General features: G+C 35.6%; 2 protein-coding genes across 3 annotated transcripts in view; both read left to right on the top strand.

Annotated features, from left to right (window-relative positions):
• Window positions 1-24790, top strand: part of wwc1 (WW and C2 domain containing 1) — a 153594-nt gene that overhangs the window by 104411 nt on the left and 24393 nt on the right. The window contains exon 22 of one of the 2 annotated variants that reach the window (XR_008835653.1): window positions 685-9056. Coding sequence is in view for 1 of the 2 variants with exons in the window: in XM_056446976.1 (XP_056302951.1) it covers window positions 685-751 (67 nt within the window). In the remaining variant the exon portion in view is untranslated. Of the gene's footprint in view, window positions 1-684; window positions 10405-24790 lie in introns of those variants that run through there. The other variant, XM_056446976.1, reaches the window with a different exon arrangement.
• Window positions 14219-24336, top strand: LOC130215091 (CCR4-NOT transcription complex subunit 8-like). The gene is made up of 7 exons (XM_056446977.1): window positions 14219-14311; window positions 14918-15098; window positions 18177-18370; window positions 18446-18607; window positions 20813-20957; window positions 21045-21155; window positions 23500-24336. Exons 2-7 carry the CDS (start codon window positions 14982-14984, stop codon window positions 23626-23628), a joined length of 858 nt encoding a protein of 285 aa, XP_056302952.1. The 5' UTR covers window positions 14219-14311; window positions 14918-14981; the 3' UTR covers window positions 23629-24336.

Raw genomic sequence — 24790 nt, 5'->3', positions numbered from 1 at the left:
ATCCAACCTGATAGATCTTGAGAGGTACTGCAAAGAGGAATGGGCAAAAATTCCCAAAGAAAGGTGTGCCAAGCTTGTGGCATCATATTCAAAAAGACTTGAGGCTGTAATTGCTGCCAAAGGTGCATCAACAAAGTATTGAGCAAAGACTGTGAATACTTATGTACATGAGATTTTCCAGGTATTTTATTTTTAATAAATTTGCAACAATTTCATTAAATCTTATCTTGTCATTATGGGGTATTGGGTGTTGAATTATTGAAAATAAATGAATTTAATCAATTTTGGAATAAGGCTGTAACATTAAAAAAGGTGGAAAAAAAGAAGCGCTATGAATACTTTTCGGATGCACTGTACAACCAGAGTTTGGTTGTTTTAACACATTATTGAAAATATGTGACTAAGAAATAACAAAATTGTATTTTTTTGAGGGGATCATTAGAAGTATTTTTACTGGCCGTTAAAAAAAAAAATTTAGTGGTTAAGCCCATATAAGTCTGACAATTTATGCATAATGGTCTTAAAAAGTCTTAAATCTGACTTTGTGAAACCTGCATAAACCCTGATTATGATATTGCCTTTACAGCTAAACTTTTGAATAGTAATTACATATCTAACATTATGTAAAAAAATGTCGAACAGACATTTTCTATCTAACACAATGTTTGCTCTAACCTCTTTCAGAGAGAAGATGGCCTTCTTCACCAGAGCAAAGATAAACGTTCCCGACCTACCAGCGGACGATGTGTAGAAGATAATCCATCTTTATGTCTCATTTGGAGGCGAAAACTGACATCTGGCGGTATTATGAAGAATGGTGTGACAGGAAAATGTATGTAGGGCAGAAAACGTCATTTGAAAACACTGGGTTTTAACGCTCAACTGAAATTGTATAGATCTGTGTTTATTTTTTGTTTTTAGATAGATTTATTTTTTAAATTTCACCACGTTCTGTTACTAATAAGTGTATCTCGGCATCTGTGCTAGGTATTTTAGTGGTCATTCAATACATCAAGCTGGACTGTATACTGTAACTCTTGATGATGTGAATACAGATATTTACGGTACTATTTTTGTCCATAGCACAAGGGTTCAAGGGACTCTTACCTTTTTGACAAAATGAACTGGCAGAAATCCTTAGTCACGTCCCTTTATAAACAAAGCACATCTGTTCTCGTTTCTTTTTTGTTTTGCAGATGTGTAAATGGTTACAGATGCATGAAACTAAAGCATGATGAGTTAAATAGACCGGTTAGTAGCCTAAATCGATTGCTAACAGCGTGTTCGTTTTGTTAATCGCACTTGCAAACGTGACACGGGATAGCGCGAATATAAAGCGACGTACAAACTGCACTTAGCTCCACAGACTCTCAGGTAGAATATCAGATAGTTCATGCACTTTAATAGAAAAGAGGCATTGATATAGAGCAAAACAAAAAGCACATTGTGAACGCAAAGGTGGTGTTGTGAGTGTTAAAGATGTGAAACTCGTGATTCCTGGCAAATTGCATCTATTGAATGTGTTTTTAGGTTTTCCCTGGCGGCGTATTGTAATAGTTTGGATTAGTGAATGGTTTGGATCTCTTTTATTTGAAAAACACCCTCACATCCGTCAACATGTTAGCTTTGTGTGTGCAAGTGAACACAAACAGTAGCATCGTTTAATTCTCAAAGCCAAATATTAATGAATTTTTTATTTATTATATTATTATTATGATTTTATTTCAACCTGACAGTTCTAGAGGAGCTATTAGTGGGTTGAATCTCACAAAAATGGATCATATTTCACCCAATAAACAAAAGACACAGATAAGGAAATCTATTATGAATGCTATTTGCAAAAGCTAATGAAAAAGATTGCTTGCAATCTCTTATGGGAATGTCACAAGACACATTTTAAAATCATACATGAAATGCAAATAGGAAATAATTATTTTTGGAACATTTTTGTGTGAATCCCATTTAAAATCCCACCGTAAACCCATTGGATCACATGTGAAAGTCATTAGATGTGGGAGTATTGAAAAACAGTATTGAAAAACAAAATATATATATATATGTAGAATTTTTTTACTTTACAATTACAATTATTGACATTAACAGTAAATACTCCCACACAATGACTATTTACTGTATAGTTTTTACGTGTGAATTGAAAATATTTACATATATTGAATTTTTTTTATAGATGCTGACAACATAAGTATATTACAGTGCATCCGGAAAGTATTCATAGCGCTTCACTTTTTCCACATTTTTTATGTTACAGCCTTATTCCAAAATGGATTAATTTATTTCCTCAAAATTCTACACACAATACCCCATAATGACAATGGGAAAAAATATATTTTGAAATTGTTGCAAATTTATTAAAAATAAAAAAGCTGAAAAATCACATGTACATAAGTATTCACAGCCTTTGCTCAATACTTTGTTGATGCACCTTTGGCAGCAATTACAGCCTCAAGTCTTTTTGAATATGATGCCACAAGCTTGGCACACCTGTCTTCGGGAATTTTTGCTTCCTCTTTGCAGTACCTCTAAAGCTCTATCAGGTTGGATGGGAAGCGACGGTGTACAGCCATTTTCAGATCTCTCCAGAGATGCTCAATAGGATTTAGGTCTGGCCTCTGGCTGGGCCACTCAAGGACATTCATAGAGTTGTTGTGAAGCCACTCCATTGATATTTTGGCGGTGTGCTTTGGGTCATTGTCCTGCTGGAAGATAAACCGTCGCCCCAGTCTGAGGTCAAGAGCCCTCGGAAGCAGGTTTTCATTCAGGATGTCTCTGTACATTGCTGCATTCATTTTTGCCTCTATCCTGACTAGTCTTCCAGTTCCTGCTGCTAAAAAACATCCCCACAGCATGATGCTGCCACTACCATGCTTCACTGTTGGGATGGTATTAGCCTGGTGATGAGCGGTGCCTGTTTTTCTCCAAATGTAACGCCTGCCATTCACTCCAAAGAGTTCAATTTTAGTCTAATCAGACCAGAGAATTTTGTTTCTTATGGTCTGAGAGTCCTTCAGATGCCTTTTGGCAAATTCCAGGCGGGTAGTGGCTTCAATCTGACCACTCTACCATACAGGCCTGATTGGTGGATTGCTGCACAGATGGTTGTCCTTCTGTAAGTTTGTCCTCTCTCCACAGAAGAACACTGGAGCTCAAACAGAGTGACCAACGAGTTATTGATCACCTCCTTGACTAAGGCTCTACCCTTGACTAAGCCTCCCCCGATCACTCAGCTTAGATGGCCGGCCAGCTCTAGGAAGAGTCCTGGTGGTTTCAAACATCTTCCACTTACGGATGATGGAGGCCACTGTGCTCATTGGAACTTTCAGAGCAGCAGAAATGTTTCTGTAACCTTCCCCTGCCTTGTGCCTCGAGACAATCCTGTCCAGGATGTCTGCAGACAATTCCTTTGTCTTCATGCTTGATTTGTGCTTTGACATGCACTGTCAACCCTGGGACCTTATATAGACAGGTGTATGCCTTTTCAAATCATGTCCAATCAACTGAATTTACCACAGGTGAACTCCAATTAAGCCGCTGAAACATCTCAAGAATGATCAGTGGAAACAGAATGTACCTGAGCTCAATTTAGAGCTTCACGGCAAAGCTTTTACAGCTTTTACAGGTTTTAATAAATTTGCAACATTTTCAAAAAAATATTTTTTCCGATTGTCATTATGGGGTATTGTGTGTTGAATTTTGAGGAAATAAATTAATTTAATCCATTTTGGAACAAGGCTGTAACATAAAAAATGTGGAAAAAGTGAAGCACGATAAATACTTTCCGGATGCACTGTATATATGTATATAGAGACTATAAATATAGGTCAAAGAGACTAGATATTTTTAAATGACTTACATATACAGACAAAGCCTTCTGATACCAAATGATCAACTAGAAGTCGAGTTATTATTTGGTGTTCCTAAAACTTGCATTGGCGACAATACGCTTTTCAGGTAGTGTATATGTAAATAAGCTCTCTTGTTGATTTCTTTCCTCTTTAATGAAAAAGAGAAATTATGGTTCTGTGTTAAAGGTACTTGGCGAGAAATGCCATGGAAATTATATCAAATTGCATTGAAAAACATTTAGGTAAATTCAAACTTTTTTTTTTTCGAAAAACACGGTTTATTTCTGTGAGATTCGCCCATTTATAAAGCACACCTTTGAAATCTGTACATTACCGCAGCAGTGAAAACATCTGGGGCACTGAAAGCTGTTGAGAATTCCCTGCTCTCGCTGTAAACACTTAATAATGTATCGCACACCACTGCAGAGATCCGTCAGTGTAGCGTTTAGAGTCTCTTCATACAGAGAAGACTCACCGGTGACTTGCGCTATGTAAACGAACGACTAATCTAATATTGATATTTTGCTAAACTCTTCATCATAATGCAAATGATTCCATTTTTCGAGCTGATAGTAGATGACTATGAATATTACTTCCAAGTTATTAAAATCCCTTTTAAATGTTACTGTAGCTTTGCATCATGGGCAAAGTTGTTCATCTGAATGTAGCACTTAAACAAAAATCTGTAGTTCATGTGAGCTGAAAGGGTTTTTGGCACAGTCATGGATGGCGTTACCAGCATAATTGAGTATTTTTTTTGCTCACGTCCAACAAATTCCCACCATTCATATGAGTTGATATGTTTTGCATGTATTTGGTCCCCTGTTGGTTTACTTCATACATTACGTTTATAATGAGATCCTCATGTGCGTCAATATCCAATCTTTGTTTTTCTGTCTTTTTGTTCAGCCTCATATTAGATAATAATGTTGTTTGAGTTTCAGTAGCAATATTTCAACATTTATTATATTGCTTATAAGAACATGTATGGATGAAACAGACCATGGAAAGCTGTTTTAACATTTAAAGGAACACTATTTATTCGATTTTGGAAATAGGCTTTGCAAGTTTTACCGTTTTTGAATCTATTCAGCTGATCTCCTGGTCTGGCTAGAGCACTTTTAGCTTAGCTTAGGATAAAATATTGAATCAGCTTAAAGTGACATTTAAGGGCTTAACTAGGGTAATTAGGTTAACTAGGCAGGTTAGGGTAATTAGGCAAGTTATTGTATAACGATGGTTTGTTCTGTAGACTATCAAAAATATATAGCTTAAAGGGGCTAATAATTTTGTTATGTTGTGTGCTAAGTCCGACAGAAAGTAAAAAGTTCTCCTTTTTAGGCTGATTTGGCTAGGAACTATATTGTCATTCCAACTTTAACAGTAACTCAATTTAACTCAGTTACTTTAACTCAGTTACTTTAATAGTACCCCAGTTTAACTCAGTTACTTTAACGGTCACTCAGTTTAACTCAGTTACTTTAACAGTAACTCAGATTAACAAATTCATTCATTCATTCATTTTCTTTTCGGCTTAGTCCATTTATTAATCCGGGGTCGCCACAGAGGAATGAACCGCCAACTTATCCAGCATGTTTTTACGCAGCGGATGCCAACGGCAGCAACCCATCTCTAGGAAACATCCACACACACTCATTCACATTCATACACTATGGACAATTTAGCCTATCCAATTCACCTGTATCGCATGTCTTTGGACTGTGGGGGAAATCGGAGTACCCGGAGGAAACCCACGCGGACGCAGGGAGAACATGCAAACTCCACACAGAAACGCCAACTGACCCAGCCAAGGCTCGAACCAGCGACCTTCTTACTGTGAGGCGACAGCACTACCTACTGCGCCACTGCGTCACCTCAGATTAACTCAGTTACTTTAACGGTAACTCATTTTAGTAAGTTTAGACTATTTTTAGGTGCTGCTAATATCATTTTGCCTGAGTGATTGTATAGTTCCTAGCCATATTAGCCTTAAAATAGCATCTTTTCATATTAAGTTGCTTTCAGTACATAGTGTAACTACAGAAGAGTCAAGCTTTAAACAAGAAAATCATCAAAAGTCTTTTCTGACCATTTTTAAGCAAGATGCTGATTTAGTGATTTATGCTAAGCTAAGCTAAAAGTGCTCCCGCCAGACCTGGAGGTAATTTTAGGTGACTTGTATTTCCCCAAAAAAGGTGGAGTGTTTCTTAAATGCATTAGCATCTATTTTCATGCTGAAAGTGCTTAGATTTTAGCAACTAATACCTTTTTAAAAGACACTAGTTCTTAATTGTTAGATACTGTATATGTTACAAGTGTTTTTTCATTTGGTAGGCTACTAGTACCTATTTATTAGATACTTGTTCTCATTATACATACTAGTACTTCTTCATTCGATACTGGTACTTGTTATTAATTACTAGTACTTATTTATTTGATACTAGCACCTATTAGATAAATGCTAGTATTTATTAATTAGATACTTGTGTTTATTTCAGTTGTGACAAGTTGCATTGGCAGATGTCAACACCATTTTGACTAGTTTGTTTTCCACTTTTGACTAGTACATATTTTATATACTAATAGTTATTTATCCAGCAACTTATACTCATTGGATATTTGTATCTATTACATTGATTTATTACTTTTCTCTCTCTATTTTTTATTTATTTGCACTTACTCATTACATAGTACTTATTGATCAGCAACTATGTATTCAACGCTACTACCTACCTGATGAATAATTAATAGTACGTGAAAACATCTACTTGGCACAACTGGATTTCATAACTTGTCCAAACCAAGTAGTTAATATCTCATTGAAGTCCCATAGAAGTCAGTGAGGGAACAACAGAATAATTACTAGTCAATATTGAAATAAGGACTAGGTGTTCAAGTACTGCTTTAATAGGTACTAGTGTCTGATAAATAAGAACTGAATAAGTTGTATCACTAGTAGATATTAAATAAGCACTAGTACTTAAAGGGAAAGAAACTAGTGTCTTAAAGTATTAGTAGCATGAAAATGGATACTAGTACAGTTTATTGGTTAAATGTTAAAACGGCTTTCCATAGCGAACCTTGATGTGCTTCAAAAGGATAGCATAGTGTCTGAAACTAGTGTGAAATCTGGTACTGATGAGTAGGGATACAGTGATCCCATCTGCAATGCACGTTTACGTGCTCTGGTCTCTTGCTCCACCTAGTGGAGAACTGGAGTTTGTACTTTATTTTTGGTAGCACTCTTGATACAAAAACCCTGACATCTCTCCAAAATTGATTTAGGAGATGGAGATTGCATATATACTTTGGTTGTGGCGCATTATAAGAACATTTACCACCCATCTGAAAAATGCTGTCCTAAAGCTTGTTGCCAAATATTTAATTCAAATAGAAGCCTCTTTTTAAAGCTCAGTTGTTTTGTTTTCTGCGTACAGAAAAAAAAGTACAGACATTTATTTGTTTTTATTTCGGATCTTAATAGGCATCATTCTCGCAGTTTAGACCCAGTTAAAGAGACAGTTCACCCAAAAATGTCAATTTAGGCACATTTCACACAGACAAAGTCAAGTCATCTTTGAAACACCTCTCGGGCAGGATGCTCGGGCATTCAGTCTGAATGCGGAAACATCAAATTCTCCAAAATTGCTTGCCAAACTTACGATTAAATTTTATTTTAGGAATCACCATTAAAATTAAGCAAGAACTGTGTTTTTAGTTTCATTTCTAAACATCCAAATCGCACAAAATCTGCAGAAACTCACGACTGGTTCGAGACACTCACCTTGAGATTCGTCAGTCTATAGCGATGGCTGATTGGCTCCTGTACTAGAAGGCGGGGCTTTATTCACCATATTGACCGTTAGACTTTTCCCTATAGATTACTTCAATGTGGTCATGTCATTGGCCCATGAACATTTCCTGCTTGTTATCAAACTAGTTCATAACTGTAACTAGAGGCAATTCAATCATAACTTAATGTTAAAACAGCGATCATAACATTATTTATCAATATGTGGCTCTTTTTGGTTTCTCTGAAACTATAGAAATTAAAAATGTAAAACAGGAAATACATTAGGTTTGTTACATCCCTCAAAATGGTCTATTCAAAATGAGTTACATGTCTTGTATATTCTATAGTCTTTGACAGCTGTGTCTCATTTCAGAGCCTGCATCCTCCGAAGGATGCAAACTTCAAAGGTGAGTCTTTGGATGTCCACACAGACTGAACCGAGAGTTTTGAAATTAGACGATCTAGCCTACAGAGGACAGATCTCATCATCTAGCAAACGTAAGAGCTGCTGTTATTAAGCGGTTATAAAATGTGTAATTACTTTTTTCAAAGTGATTTTAAAACTTATTTTAAGCGATCTGAAAGCAAAACAAGGTTTATAAAAGCTGGAAATATATTTCCTTTGATCCATTCATGTATACATAAACATGTAAACGGTCTATGAAATCACTCTCTAGTAAGACATTACATATTTTTTTAGTTTTTTAACATGTGTTTAGATATCCAAGTAAAATAAACTTAATTACATTTAAACCAGACTTTAAAAATATCCTGCCGTTATCAGCGCGCAATGAATCTTGGGACGCGAAGGATCCACCGGTTGTGTCCTTCATTACCTGGGAAATGAAGTATGCCTTTTGAGGCTGCGTTTGAAGGAGTCTTTGAATTTTTTTTAAATGAGACAGCAGCGCACTTCGAATGCATCCTTCAGAAGATGCAGCCTCTGAAATGAGACACCGCTATAGGCTGCGTCCGAAAAAGCATACTTCCATACTATATAGTACGCTAAAATCAGTATGCGAGCCGAGTAGTATGTCCGAATTCATAGAATTCGAAAAACAGTATGCGAAAAGTACCCGGATGACTTACTACTTCCAGCGAGATTCTGAAGTGTGCATCCCATGCACACTGTGCTATCCCATGATGCCCTGAGAGAGAATTCATGAATAGGAGTGAAGCGATGCAACTGACACGGGTAGGTCACGTGATCATGACAAAATGGCAGATGTAGTAATTCCATTCATACTGCTCACATTCATACTATATAGAAGGTACTTTTCTAACAGCCGGGTAGTACGTTTAAATTCAGTTGCTGTACCTACTGAGTAGTAGGCGGTTTCGGACGCAGCCATTGTCTTTAACACACTTTTTTAACACATGTCTTTTGTTGACGTCAAACAGTTGTATGCCAGATTGCTACTGTAAACAGAAGCTTGCAGTGGTTTCCCCGCCTCTAGTTCTTCTGATTGGTCCACTGCTTTGCAATCGAAATTGGCTGTAGTGTATAAGTGCGTGTGTGAATGAGAGTGTATGGGTGTTTCCCAATACTGGGGATCCGCTGCGCAAAATATATGCTGGAATAGTTGGTGGTAGGGTTGTCGCGATTCTGGAATTTGGTACCAATCATTTCAAAGTCAAGTCGATCAGCTGGTTTGTCTATAAGCTGACAAACGAGCAATCCGCTGATGAATCGAGGTTTTAAAACGTTCCCTGTATCTGTGTTTACACTCAACAGCAGTGATTTTGGTGAACTGATGACCTTCACAGCCAATCAGTCATTTCGATTGAGCTGAAATGTTAGCGGGAAATGGGCGCTTTTAAAATTTCAGCATCGATGGTACAGAACTCCAGTATTGTGACAACCCTAGTTGGTGGTTCATTCCGCTGCAGTAACCTTACAAAAATAGACACTAAGCTGAAGGAAAATGAATGAATGAATTATCACGAACAGGTTTGGAAAATGAGAGAGTTTTCATTTGCGGTTGGACTGTACCTTTAAGACACTGCCAAACTTCGACTACTCTCTGTGCGATGTGTATTTTTTCTCACTCATCAAGGTACCGTTTTGTTATCATTTTTACCAGATTTACTGATTTTACCTTATTTGAATGTAAGAAACAAAAAAAAAAAACAATAGGTCCCTTTACTTTTTACCTGGAAACACTACGGTTTTGCTCAATCTGAGAGTAAACGAACAAGTGTCTAATGCTTTCACTGGTCGTACAGTATGCTGCCGTTCACAGTATGTGTTGGAGAAAGACTTGTCTCAATCGAGTTGGTGCTCTTCAACTCCATTCTTAGGATTATAAGGACGTACATATTTGGCTTTTTGTATTTTTTATTTGGACTCTTGGTCCAGTCATGCATAAATCATGTGATACTTGCTTAAAATAATCAAAAGGAAAACAATGCTGTCAGTATCTGATGCTGGTAGTCATGAATGATTGTTTATTGTTCACAATAGGACTTTTATTTTGAATTATTTTTTTTTAAATCTTGTATTAATGATGAAAATCGAACCTGATCTGATCACAGTGATGGTTTAAGAAGTACAGCTTGTATTTATTGCACTTTTTTGTGATTTGGGTGTTCTGTCTTTCTTTTTCTTGTGAGACTTCTGAAAGCTGTGAATTTTATCATCGACACTGTACTGTCAACCAGAATTGTAAATATATCACCAGCACAAGAGTATGTTTTGTAGTTTCACAACAAATATAAAAAAAAGTTCCTCTCTTCTAATCTTTACAATGTTTTGTGTGTGTTCATGTTTGTACCGTTTCATTTCTGTACTGCTATGTTTAAGGCTAGTCAGAAATGGCTTTCTTATTTTTAACTCAGTTACTTTAACGGTCACTCAGTTTAACTCAGTTACTTTAACTCAGTTACTTTAACGGTAACTCAGTTACTTTAGCGCTACCTCAAGTTAACTCATTTACTTTAACTCAGTTACTTTAACGGTACCTCAGTTTAACTCAGTTACTTTGACAGTAACTCAGTTTAACTCAGTTACTTTGACAGTAACTCAGTTTAACTCAGTTACTTTAACTCAGTTACTTTGACAGTAACTCAGTTTAACTCAGTTACTTTAACGGTACCTCAGTTTAACTCAGTTACTTTTATGGTAACTCAGTATAACTCAGTTACTTTAACCGTAACTCAGTATAACTCAGTTACTTTAATTCAGTTACTTTAACAGTAACTCAGTTTAACTCAGTTACTGAGCTTTCTTAGTTACTATTAAAGTTTGTTTTAAATCAAAATTTACAATGTTTATTTTGCTAGCGCACATTGTTATTCTTTAGGTGAACAATTAATTCATGAAAGTTAATCCACTGAAAAAAAGTTTATTTTGGTAATATTCAATCATTTGCTTCAGTGTTTGGAGTGTTGGTTTTTCCAACGCTATCTCACAGCAATTCGAAACTTTTTGATTTAATGGCTAATTCGTATGAAATTGTACGATCTCATTCTTACAGTTTAGTTCAATTTGCTTATCACCCAGTGACAATGGGGTTTGGTGTCACACCTCTTTTTAAAAATTGTATATTTCCATACGTCTGAACTCGTATGAATTAGCCATTATTTAGCCAAATTTTTCTCTGATGTCAGTTTGACAGCTTAAGCCACAATATTCTTAACCACGCCCCTTTTACCGTTAGTTTGCCACTAGGGAATGATGCGCAAAAAGAAAGCCCCCTACTCAATATTCTACTTCAGTTGGAAGTACATCATCATACTGAACTAAAAGTCTTATACAAACTTTAAGTTTGTTTACTCTTAAAATAATCCTTTTGCAGTTGCTAACACAAAATGCTAAGTAGTCCATCCATGCTATGAAAACACGTGATGCAAATTGTAATGTAATGGGTTATTTTTTATGTCTTTTCATTACTGTTGGAGTTCAACAGAAGGTCACTAACTGCGTCACACATTTTCAGTAGAAAGAACTTGATTGGTTAAAACACAGATAAACTTAGAGAATCTTTATGTACGTAAAATCCTGAACAAAATCTCCAATGATTGTTTAGGCGACAAGCAAACTAAAGTCAGACATAACAGGTCTTCCAGATGTAATATTCAACTCCAGTCTCCTCCTAGGAGTAACACACACACACACACACACACACACACAGACACACACAAAATGCTTATCTACTTCAAGGATGTCTAGTTTAAACAAGCATGCTACCAGTACAGCACATTACACACACTATGAGAGCATGCAGGATCTCCCAGAGTAGCTACAGTGAAATACAAATTACAACAGAATTAACTTTATTTCTAATATGCAGTAATCGTAACAATAATCAAGCCTCTAATTTTCCCTGGGATTCTCCCATATTTTTAATATTTTTATGAAAGTTGGCAGTAACATCTACATACATACACACAGTGCATCCGGGAAGTATTCATAGCGCTTCTCTTTTTCCACATTTTTTATGTTACAGCCTTATTCCAAAATGGATTAAATTAATTTATTCTACACACAATTCTACACACAATACCCCATAATGACAATGTGAAAAAAGATTTTTTGAATTTTGAAAATCCACTTACGAATGATGGAGGTCAATGTGCTCATTGGAACTTTCAGAGCAGTAGAAATTTTTCTGTGACCTTCCCCAGCCCTGGAGTTCTACAGACAATTCCTTTGTCTTCATGCTTGGTTTGGGCTTTGACATGCACTGTCAACTCTGAGACCTAATTTAGACAGGTGTATGCCTTTTCAAATCATGTACAATCAACTGAATTTACTTGACTGAATTTAGAAATCAGTTAAGTTTGGTGAAGAAAAAAATCATGGTTTGGGGTTACATTCAGGGGTGTGCGAGAGATCTGCAGAGTGGACGGCAACATCAACAGCCTGATGTATCAAGACGTTTGTGCTGCCCAATACATTACAAACCACAGGAGAGGGCAAATTCTTCAGGAGGATAGCGCTCCTCCTCATACTTCAGCCTCCACATCAAAGTTCCCAAAAACAAAGAAGGTCAAGGTGCTCCAGGATTGGTCAGCCCAGTCACCAGACATGAACATTAATAAGCATGTCTGGGGTAAGATGAAGGCAGGGGCATTGAAGATGAATCCAAAGAATGTTGATGAACTCTGGGAGTTCTGATTTATTAGTTATTTGAGTCATTGCAGAGATGTATGGATGCAGTCGTCCAAGCTGATGGGAGTCATCCACAATATTCATTATTTTTCCACTGCACCATGACTTTATATTTTATACTGTACATTATTTCTGTTAAGTGACAAGACTTTTTTTCTAATCAAAGTCAGACCTTACTGTCCTAATTAAAAATCAAGGCATGATCATATTTTATTTTGGTAAAATAAGTGTAATCTAGAGGCCTTTGCCTTTCATATTAGCCACTTCTGATACCAAATGATCAACTAGAAGTCAAGTTATTATTTGGTGTTCCTAAAACTTGGATAGGCTACAATTGTCAGGTAGTGTACATGTGTAATTTTGGAAATACAATATATTTTTTATTTGTCTCAGCCCATGTATAATAATATATTTACCTTTTCAACTGAATTTGTTCGATTTTTTTTTTTAAGAGTTACATTGTTAAAATGTTAAATTCCATATGCTTTTTTTTTCACAATGAAAATGTTTTTTTTTTTAAAGAATCAATAGCAAATAAATTTTATATTTAATGTAAGTTAAGGACATTAACATAGTCATTCTATACTGTGAATACAGAATATACATTTAAATATTAATATTAATTAATTACATAATTACATATGATTGCGTGCAGTTCCTAATAGTACAATATACATATTTTTGACAAATGTACAAGAGTAACTTTCAGTAAATGATTCCAATAATGCAATAAAACATGTAGTTTGCCATTTATATTTTAAGATATGAGCCCCCTTTTATACACAACACATAAAAATACATAAAAATAGCTATTAAAGATATGTGCTGTTGCAAACAATTATATAAGAAGGCTACATGGGGCTTTTTAGCAAATAATTCCATATATGCTTTTTGAGAAAGACACATATATGTATATATATATATATATATATATATATATATATATATATATATATATATATATATATATATATATATATATATATATATATATATATATATATATATTATTAGCCCCTTTAAGCTATATATTTTTAATAGTCTACAGACCAAACCATCGTTATACAATAACTTGCCTAATTACCCTAACCTGCCTAGTTTACCTAATTAACCTCGTTAAGCCTTTAAATGTCACTTTAAGCTGTATAAAAAAATGACAAATATCTAGTAAAATATTATTTACTGTCATCATGGCAAAGATAAAATAAATCCGTTATTATTAGAAATGAGTTATTAAAACTATTATGTTTAGAAATGTGCCGAAGAAGTCTGCGAAATTGGGGAAAAATAAACGGGGGCTAATAATTCACGGTTGCTAACTGCATATAAAAAAAAAAGTTCGTCTATCTTGACGAGTAGGTTCATAGCAAATGATCCCGTTTGCTCTACATTATGATTGAAAGGCTCTACTTTTGGCGGGTGTTTTCCCACAATCCCGCAGAACCGGAAGCAGCGCGTTGTGTGTGTTTAGAGTCGCTGCTAACTCTCCATCTCTCAGCACAGCCTCTTTTACGTCCCAGTTTATCAGCTCGACTCTACCAGGTAACGATTCTTCTTTGTATTCCGTCGTATGATGTTGTTTATTTGTGTATTATAGTTTCGCTTGAATGGAAATGTCGCTTGTTAGTATGAAGACAGCGGAAGCTAGCATTTTAGGCTAATAGTTCTAAACCCATCCACAAAAACATGGTTAATTTGCTTCTCTGCTTAACTTTTTTGACCGACGTCTTTATTTGAATAGTTAAAATGCTAAATTAGACAACGACAGTTTATTCTGAAATTGTATTGGTAAAATCAGCTTGCCATTTTGTGGAAATGTGAATATTAGCCGAAAATGCTTCGATATTAAAGACTCTTTGACGTTACGTCAATTAGCGTTTCACATTTAATTAAATGATAATTAAACAAACATTTTCCAATTGTTGATTTAATTTCACCTGTCGTGTTCTTTATGCAGATACATAGAATATTCTGCTAATAAACTCATAATTTAAATCTCTTTGGTAGTCATTTGACAAACATTGGCATAAATCATTCAATAATCATCATATAATTTAAAAGATTTTCTGTCTTTTAAGTTCAAAATAAGGGAAATTTCCAAGAGAATTGATTTTAAAGCTCATTAACTTACTTTGCTCTTCTTGACAGTTTCTTTTTGGCTGTGCAGGACCTCTGGGATTCTCGAATCGGTTCCTCGGCCTTCATCATCATCATGCCAGCCGCACTTGCAGATACCAGTCAAATTATCTGCGAGGTCTGGGCCAGCAATGTGGAGGAGGAGATGAGGAAGATCCGACAGATCATTCAGAACTACAACTACATTGCCATGGTGTGTTTGTGCGTGCATTGATGGAACATCAGGATTCTACTAAATTAGACTTTTCTAACAATAACACTTTACCAAATTCAAACCACGTCAATGTGAAGTACTATTAAATATCTTTTAAATTACACTACAGAAGAGTTTTCTTACTTAACTTTTGTGTTATTTCTAGTCCGTAAAGTAAGTCAATGTTTTTCTAGTAAAAAACATTGAATGTCTTGATTTCAGGAAAACTGTCAACATTTTAGTTTGTCTTAACCACTCAAGGCCCTAGGTGTTTTTTTACATGCATTTTTTTTTATTTCTCTTTGCTCTTTGGGCTTATTGGAATCTAATTAGTATAAAACTCTAAGTATCATCTTTTGATATGATGTACTTTTAGAGAAAAATTATGTCCACATATGTAGACTCGTGGTCCGAATTTATATAAAACACTTTTTCCTGACTTTTTTTAATGCATATATAACATAGAATTTTTTTGACTATCAGAGAGTAAAAGCAAATTTTCTTTCCCCATTTTGCACAATTAAAAATAGTGTTTGGGACATGTTATATGCTGCAAAACAGTTGCAGGATGACACTGTATGTCTGTAACAAAATATAAAACATTGAAAGTATTTTAAATAGCCACTTAAGAGCTAAAATGGGCCATCCACTTATGTGGCCACTAAAACCTAGGAGGTTAAAACAAGCAAAATCTTATTTCAAAGCAAAATCAACATTTAGATTTGTTTTAAGGAAAAAATAAATAATTAGAAAAAAAAAAAAAAAAAAAAAAAAATATATATATATATATATATATATATATATATTTGCATTAGGGATGCTCAGATCAGGTTTTTTGCAGCCGATACAGAGTACCAATTCTTTGTCATGTTGATCGGCTGATACAGAGTACCGATTCTGATGCTTTATAATGCATAAAGCACATTTTCCCTCTAAGTTTGACACTTAAGTGGAGATCTCTCCTTACCTAAGAGAATAAATTAAGGATGTTCCATAAAATCCCCTAAACATGTCTCCTATAGCCGTTTTGTGTGGACATGTCATGGCCAGAAGCAGCTTTACAGAAAATAATAAATAGTCAAACTTTCTGTTTTTATACATGTGAAAAGGCCTAATTACATGCAAGGCCATTCCAAAAATTTGCTCTCCAACTAGCATGTCTGTGACAGCAGCTCCTATGCTTCAGACAGCCTCATAGCAGCTCGATGAGAGAGACAGGGATGTGCACTCAATATCTTTACTGTGCTATTTATTTAACCTAACAAATATAAAGCCATCAGAGTGCCTCGCACAATCTGTTTTCTTGCTAATTCATGTTCATCTCGATGATTTTCTGGTCATTTTATCTAATTCAAAACACCTGTGATTGGTTCATGAGATTGGCCAGATTGGCGAGTACTGATCGAGTCATAAAATGTGATTATCAGTCACTACACTACAAAAAATGCTTTTTTTTTTTGTCTGGTTTCTAGTCCAAATTCGCATAATTTCTGAAAACAAGAATTTATTTTTACTTGTCTATCAAATGGGTCTTGATTTAAGAGTTTTTAGATACTTGGGCTAGAAACAAGACAAAAGCCTTTAGTGAGAAGCTTTTTTGAAGGTTAGGTTTGGGTGTAACCATACACTCAAGGCACAATTCTATAAGTATCTTGATATTGTATGCAAAAAAAAAAAAAGTTGAACATTATTATTGTTTTTATTGAACATTAAAAGTTGTACTGCTGGTTAAAATGCTAATTTTTGTAGACTTGGGGTGGTGGACTTTAAAATAGTGCTGGCCATTATTTCACAGGACTATGGTGACATCAGAACACAGCTATTCATAATTCTGAAGTTTAATTATGCTAGACACACGTGCTTGCAGTCTGTCATTGACTACATATAATAAGACCGTTTTCATTTGCTGCGAATACATATATTATGCAACATAGTACATGTAGATGAAATGAAGTTGACCTTTTTGGATGAATTAAACTGTATACTGTAAGCTTGAGTCTGGGATTAAATATGCTCAATATTGCAAATCATATAATAATGTTATATTGCAGTTTCTTGATATTACTATGTATCATTACACCCCTAATTAGAAATGATGGTCATGCTTTGCAATAAGTTTCCATTAAGTAAAGTTAATGTGTTTCCTAACATGAAGAAACAATGAACGGTACATTTTATTACAGTATTTGTTCATCTTTGTTAACCAAAATAGTCATTTGTTATTAGTGTAACTCGGAACACAATTTTTGATTTTAATAATTCATCTGGACATGTTGAACCACGGTTAATAAATGCTGTACAAGAACTGTTAATTTTTAGTTCATGTCAGTAAAGTCATTAATTAATAAGACCTTATTGTAAAGTGTGGCCAAAGTGAATCCAAATTTTCAGGACCTTGATCCTAAGAATAATACATGCAGATTTGCTGTTTAGTAGAAGTAGTAATCATATTAGCAATAATAATTTGAATTAATGGTGAAAGAGTTAATTTGAGTCTTTACTGTCACACTTTATTAATTTATAATGTCATTGCAGAATAGAAACAAAACATTTTAAAAATAAATTATTTAAAAGTTTAATCTTACAATGCCATACACAGGTTTAGAGTTCATCATGGTGTCCAGAAGTATTGACAACGAATGTTTGAGCATCGTTTTAGCATATTAGAATAACCTTTTGAAGCATCATATGACATTAAATTGTTCACAAATTGCTTCGAAAGTCATTTGTAATTGTAATGTTTCACAATATTAAAGTTATTTATTTTATTTGAATTATTTAACATTTTAGCTAATTATTTTAAATGATTTTTAATTAGCTACATAGCTAATTCAAATTCAAAAACATCAACATAAATTCATAAGAAAATAAGTGTCATCAAAAAGTTAAATTAAAGAACTTAATTATTAAACGTCTCGTGTCTCTCTCTGATGCATTTAGCTGTTTTTAAAGCAATAAATATTCCAGAGGTCAGTATAAGAGAGTTTTAGCAAAACATCTCAATTATCTCAGACTATTTGTATGTAGTGGATGTGCTTTAACAGAAACATGACCTAATTAGTTTCTTTTGTATCTCAGGACACTGAGTTTCCCGGTGTGGTGGTCCGTCCCATTGGAGAATTTCGCAGTACTGTTGACTATCAGTACCAGCTCTTAAGGTGCAACGTGGACCTTTTAAAAATCATCCAGCTGGGTTTGACATTTATGAATGAAGATGGAGACTACCCACCAGGAACCACAACATGGCAGTTCAACTTCAAGTTTAATCTGACGTATGTGTTCAGTGTTGTTAGCATGTCCCTTATTATATCTTACATTTGTTTGACAGTTTGATCTTTGTTTTGCAGAGAGGACATGTACTCGCAGGACTCTATAGATCTCCTCCAGAACTCTGGGCTGCAGTTTAAGAAGCACGAGGAGGAAGGAATCGACACACTTTACTTCGCAGAGCTTCTCATGACTTCAGGCCTGGTGCTCTGTGAAAATGTCAAGTGGCTCTCCTTTCACAGGTAATCAATAACAACATTCTTAATAAAAATGCGGATTTTTAATGTATACACACGCATACACACACACACACACACACACACACACACACACGGAACCATTTTGTAATATAGTTTATCAAAAGTGCATTTCAGACAGAGGTTCAGCAACCTTTGACTATGTTTGTTCTTTTTAAAGGGAAATACTTAGCTGATGTGTAGCTTAGATTTACATTAGACAAATACTATTTTTTTTACTACTTTGTATTTTTTATTTATTTACCATTCTGACATATATTTTCAGTGTAAAATTATTACTTATGTTTAAATATCAAAAGAAATTCACTTTTATATTTAAGTCCAAAGAGAAATGGACTGTTGTTTATTAATATTTTGTGCTGTATTCATTGGTTACTGTGCAGCAATAAATAACACTTTAAAATATAAGGAGTTTTCATGTGATTTTTCTAAACTAGTAGCGTCTTAAAATTTAACGCGTGCTTAATATTTGTGATAATTGTGAAACCGTGATTATCATCATATAACCAAAGTCGATAATCGTTGCATCCCTAATGGTATTGGTAATGGTACACCTATTTAAATGTCTATAAACAATAGGTAATATGCTGTATCAAATGTATGTGATTGTACTGAAATCCTTCAACGGAGTCGTTTAATTATTCACATCCTAAAATGGTAATTAATTGATTTTATTTTTATGCTGTCTTTAATGAAAACTAAGAAATTACTTCCATTTGTTAGAAACAACATTTATTATAGTATTAAGTTCAAGACTAATTACATTTATTTTCAAAGAAATTTCTGTCCTGTACAAAAAACTATTTTCTAATAGTACTCCTGTACGGCATGTTTTGCTTGCTAGATGTTGAACCGACTACAACATGTTGGAATAAACACTCTTAGCACACTCAGCAGCTTGATTGGAGTTCACCTGTGGTAAATTCAGTTAATTGGACATGATTTGAAAAGACATGCACCTGTCTATATAAGGTCCCAGGGTTGACAGTTCATGTCAAAGCACAAACCAAGCATGAAGACAAAGTAATTGTCTGTAGACCTGAGACAAGATTGTCTCGAGGCACAAGGCTGGGGAAGGTTACAGAAAAATGTCTGCTGCTCTGAAAGTTCCAATGAGCACAGTGACCTCCATCATCCGTTAATGGAAGATGTTTGGATCCACCGGGACTCTTCATAGAACTGGCCGGTCATCTAAGCTGAGTGATCGGGGAGAAGGGCCTTAGTCAGGGAGGTGATCAATAACCTGATGGTCACTCTGTCTGAGCTCCAGCATTCTTCTGTGGAGAGAGGAGAACATTACAGGCCTATATGGTAGAGTGACCAGACAGAAGACACTCCCCGCTTGGAATTTGCCAAAAGGCATCTGAAGGACTCTCAGACCATAAGAAACAAAATTCTTTGGTCTGATGAGACTAAAATTTAACTCTTTGAAGTAAATGCCAGGCTTTACATTTGAAGAAAACCAGGCACTACTCATCACCAGGCTGATACCATCCCTACAGTGAAGCATGGTGATGGCAGCATCATGCTGTGGGGATGTTTTTCAGCAGCAGGAACTGGAAGACTAGTCAGGATAGAGGGAAAGATGAATGCAGCTATGTACAGGGACATCCTGAATGAAAACCTGGTTCAGAGTGCTTTTGACCTCAGACTGGGGCGACGGTTCATCTTCCAGCAGGACAATGACTCAAAGCACACCGCCAAAATATCAGTGGAATGACTTCACAACAATTATGTGAATGTCCTTGAGTGGCCCAGCTAGAGCCCAGATCTAAATCCTATTGAACTCTCTGGAGAGATCTGAAAATGGCTGTACACCGTCGCTTCCCATCCAACCTGATAGAGCTTGAGAGGTACTGCAAAGAGGAAGGGGCAAACATTCCCAAGACAGGTGTGCCAAGCTTGTGGCATCATATTCAAAAAGACTTGAGGCTGTAATTGCTGCCAAAGGTGCATCAACAAAATATTGAGCTAAGACTGTGAATACTTTTATTTTTAATACATTTGCAACACATTGTCATAATGGGGTATTGTGTGTAGCTTTGTGAGGGGAAAAATGAATTTAATCCATTTTGGAATAAGGCTGTAAAATAAAAAATGGAAATGTGGAAAAAGTGAAGCGCTATGAATTCTTTCCAGATGCTCTGTATATCAAGGTTAAATTTGTATTCTCATTCCCTGTCCTCACAGCGGGTATGATTTTGGATACCTGGTGAAGCTCCTCACAGACTCTCGGCTGCCAGAGGAAGAACATGAGTTCTTCCAGATCTTAAATCTTTTCTTTCCTGCAATCTATGATGTCAAATATCTGATGAAGAGCTGTAAAAACCTTAAGGTATGTACAGTTACTGTGACCTGTGTGGATGTCATATATATTATGATTGTTAAAAGAAGATTGTTTGTTTATTTCTGTGGTCTCTAGGGTGGACTTCAGGAGGTGGCGGACCAGCTGGAGCTCAAAAGGATCGGCAGGCAGCATCAGGCCGGCTCAGACTCTCTGCTCACTGGAATGGCTTTCTTCCGCATGAAAGAGGTTTGTATCGACTAAACAACGTATAGATGCACAATATTATAAAAAACCCTCGATAAATCTGCCCGATGTAGAAGTTTATGCAGATTAAGGTTGTTTATTAAGAGCTGTATGGATAATTTACCGTTTTTACCCAAAGAATGACCAGTCTGTCCGATGAAGAAGAGCCAGACTCAGAGATTCAAATAAATAAAGTTTACTGAAGATGGTTTCATCAGCAGAAGCCAGCTTCAACACTCGTAATGAGTTCCTAGGCCGCTCTGCTTACAATCACAAATCAGTAACAATTATAATCTCCACACAAGACCAGAAAGGGTGTGATTCAGGTTACGAGTTCCGATTGGTTAAAACAAATAGACAATTCTAAATATGTACATCAATGCGGAGTCGTATCTGAATCCAGATAGGGATGGCGACAAGAGGCTTGGGTCAAGTCACCCGTAGACAAATTAGAGCTGGTCTCAGACCTGTAGAACTGACCCATCAGATGCATATACGCATGCAAGTGACAATCTGTTATTAAAACCCAAGGTTTCTTTGTACTCTCTGCTGTCTTATCAAACTAGTTCAAAACTGGTATAAACAGCTTTCAGATGGCTAGATTCTTACTACACAGTCTTGAATAAAAAGGAAAATCGCTTTAAACTGAATATATGCATAATAACAATAATATCAAAATCACTTTAGACAGTATTAACACATAGCAATACAAATAGGAAAACAGTTGTTTTCAATCATTAAGCCCTTCAGTTCCACTCGAGGTCTCCGTGACTTCTGACCTAGTTTCGTGGCTCCTAAAAATTAAGTTACAAAGAGACAAGCAAATGCACTAAAGATTCTTATATTAAGCAATGTTAACTTTATTCATTATGCAAATAATCTTATTAATCAAGTAATGAGAAAAACAATAAATGTTGATCCATGCTGGGATGGATTGGAAGGCACTCCAGTGTCACTGTACCTGTGGTTACACTCAGTAAACAGCGGTGAGTTCGATGACCTTCATGGCCAATCACAGTCAATTCTGTTGAGCACGTGAACACAATGGCAAATCAGTGCTGTTTAAAAACGTAACAAATTTCAGTACTGATTGGTATTGAATACAAGTATCGTATTAGGAATTAAATGTTAATTGATTTCATAAAGTCATGCATAAGTAAGTAATTGAGACTAATCGCATACAAAATGGTTGCAATAATAAATATACACCGCACACACACTTATGTTTATATAACCACACACCCGTGTATATGTGAAGAGTGTTTGCAAAAAACATGATTTATGGAAATGGCTGTAACCACACTATTTCTTTTGTCATTTTCAGATATCATGTTTTTACATTTTGAGTGTTGTTTGTTTTAGCAAGTGGAACTAGGGCTGAACAATGTATCGTTTGAGATATCGATATCGCAATGTGTGGATCCGCAATAGTCACATCGCAGGATTAGATTATATTTAACCATCTTTTAATCCTTAATTTATACTTTATTTTGTTAATTATTTATTCAATGATGACCATGTTGATTTAGGTTTGATTTGTACTTTAACACACTTGGACTCCCCAGTAAACCACTGTTTGTTTATTTATTTACTTTTGCTTGGAATTTATTATAATCGATGCAGATGCACTGCCTAGAAAAAGACTTGCTCATCCCAGTCGATCTAAATGAAGGATTTCCCAATATCGTGCAGCCCTAATTTGAAGTATGTATGGGGTGGGCCATTTATATGTATACCCCCTAGGAATGGGAATGCTTGGGGATTTTAACGTTCTGTTTGTGGCACATTAGTATATGTGAGGGGGCAAACTTTTCAAGATGGGTGGTGACCATGGTGGCCTTTTTGAAGTCGCCATCTTGAATTCAACTTTAGTTTTTTTTTAATAGGAAGAGGGTCATGTGACACATCAAACTTATTGGTAACTTCACAAGAAAAAACGATGGTGTGCTTGGTTTTAACGTATTAACTTTATTCTTTCATGAGCCCCCTCACATATACTAATGTGCCACAAACAAGACGTTAATATCACCATTGCCATTTTATTAGGTGTATCCAAATAAAGCCCCCCCCCCCCCCCCTTGTATACACGTGTTTTAGAAAATGCTTAATTATGTAACACAAAATTATATGTAAATAGTAAATGTAAACCTTTTAAAAGTATATAAATGTGTGCATTTATATACTTTTAAAACCTCACTCTTGTTACTTGACACACAAAATACCTAAGATATCGGTGTTTGAATCAGCTTAAAACTACAAGATATCCAATATTGTGCATCCTTAAAATCAGACCATAGCTAATTTTAGTTGAAGTAGTCCTAACTTTGATTCTGCTTTACATCTTCAGCTGTTTTTTGAAGACAACATCGATGATGCCAAGTACTGCGGGCGACTCTACGGCCTGGGATCGGGTTCTACTCAAAGTCAGAACGGGATCTCCAACTCCTCGCAGGAAGAAACCAACAACAAGCACTGACCAAACTCAAGTGGTGACGCACTTGTTTTAATCCCACCCAAGCATTGTTCTTTCCTGTCCTTTACAGAGATGATTTCAAATGATTCATGCATTCTAAAGGGATTTTGGGAAATGCAAACAAGCTAATCTCAGATTGTGTTCTGCTCTGTAGTCCATCACAGCCACCGTACCGTTCCAGGACTCCAGATGTGCTTCTCTCTTCCTCTCCTCCCATCCGCTGCTTTTTTTTTTTTGGAGACAAATTTTATCTTTTTGTTTTACAGTATTAAAACACCATCGTTTTAAGCATGGGACCAGCGCTTGTGTATCGTACTGCTTACGAGACTCCAGGCATTTTAATATGCTCCAGTCCTTTTTAGAAACGTTTTGATATTTTCTAGAAAGGCTCAAGGTTTAATGGTCTCTGAGGTGAGAGGAAACGCCCTCGCCATTAGTGGATCACGGGGTTGTGTTTTTAAAATATGCCAGCATGTAAATATTAAAATATAAACTTTCAAAAGAAGCCGCTATCTTTAAGCATTTTTTTCTTCCTATGAGGAACACATTTTAGATTGAGGGTTTTGGAGGCGTCTTTGAGAACACGAGTCCACTGGTCCTATGTAATCGTTTTAAATCTGTTCGTCACATGATCGCAACTGTTTTGTGGTACGTGTTTTTATTGTATCTGTTGACCGAGGCAGTTATGTATTAAAATGTTTTCTATTGCTACAGTGGTCTCATGTCTGTTTACAAGGCATGTGTTCGGAAAACTAATCTTTTATCACTTGCAATTAAGTAAATGGGATTTTATTAGTTAACAAAAATGAATATAAACCAGTTTTATATAGTCAAATTACATTTTAGATGCGCTCATTTACTTTTTTTTTATTTTTCAGCAAACACATTCTGAAACCCATAGCAAAAACTTTGTGGCCCCATTTCAGAAAGGAGGTTAAGTGAAAACTCAGAGTATGTTAACTCTGAAATGAGATAACTCTGGTTTTTCCATTTCAAAATGGCAGTTTTGTCAAACTCGAGAAAGCAGGGTAAGTCAAGCCTGTTTCTGAAAGAGAGGTAACTTTAACAGTCACTTACCTAACCTGGTCAGGAGCAGGTTTTTTTTTCTTCAATCTGAGTTTCTGTCGGCCTCCTGCCCTTTTTTTTTTTTTTTAAGACGGAGCGG

The sequence above is a fragment of the Danio aesculapii genome, chromosome 21, assembly GCF_903798145.1.
Source record: "Danio aesculapii chromosome 21, fDanAes4.1, whole genome shotgun sequence".
In the NCBI taxonomy this organism is placed as follows: domain Eukaryota; kingdom Metazoa; phylum Chordata; class Actinopteri; order Cypriniformes; family Danionidae; genus Danio; species Danio aesculapii.
This window is presented reverse-complemented; position numbering and strand designations above follow the sequence as displayed.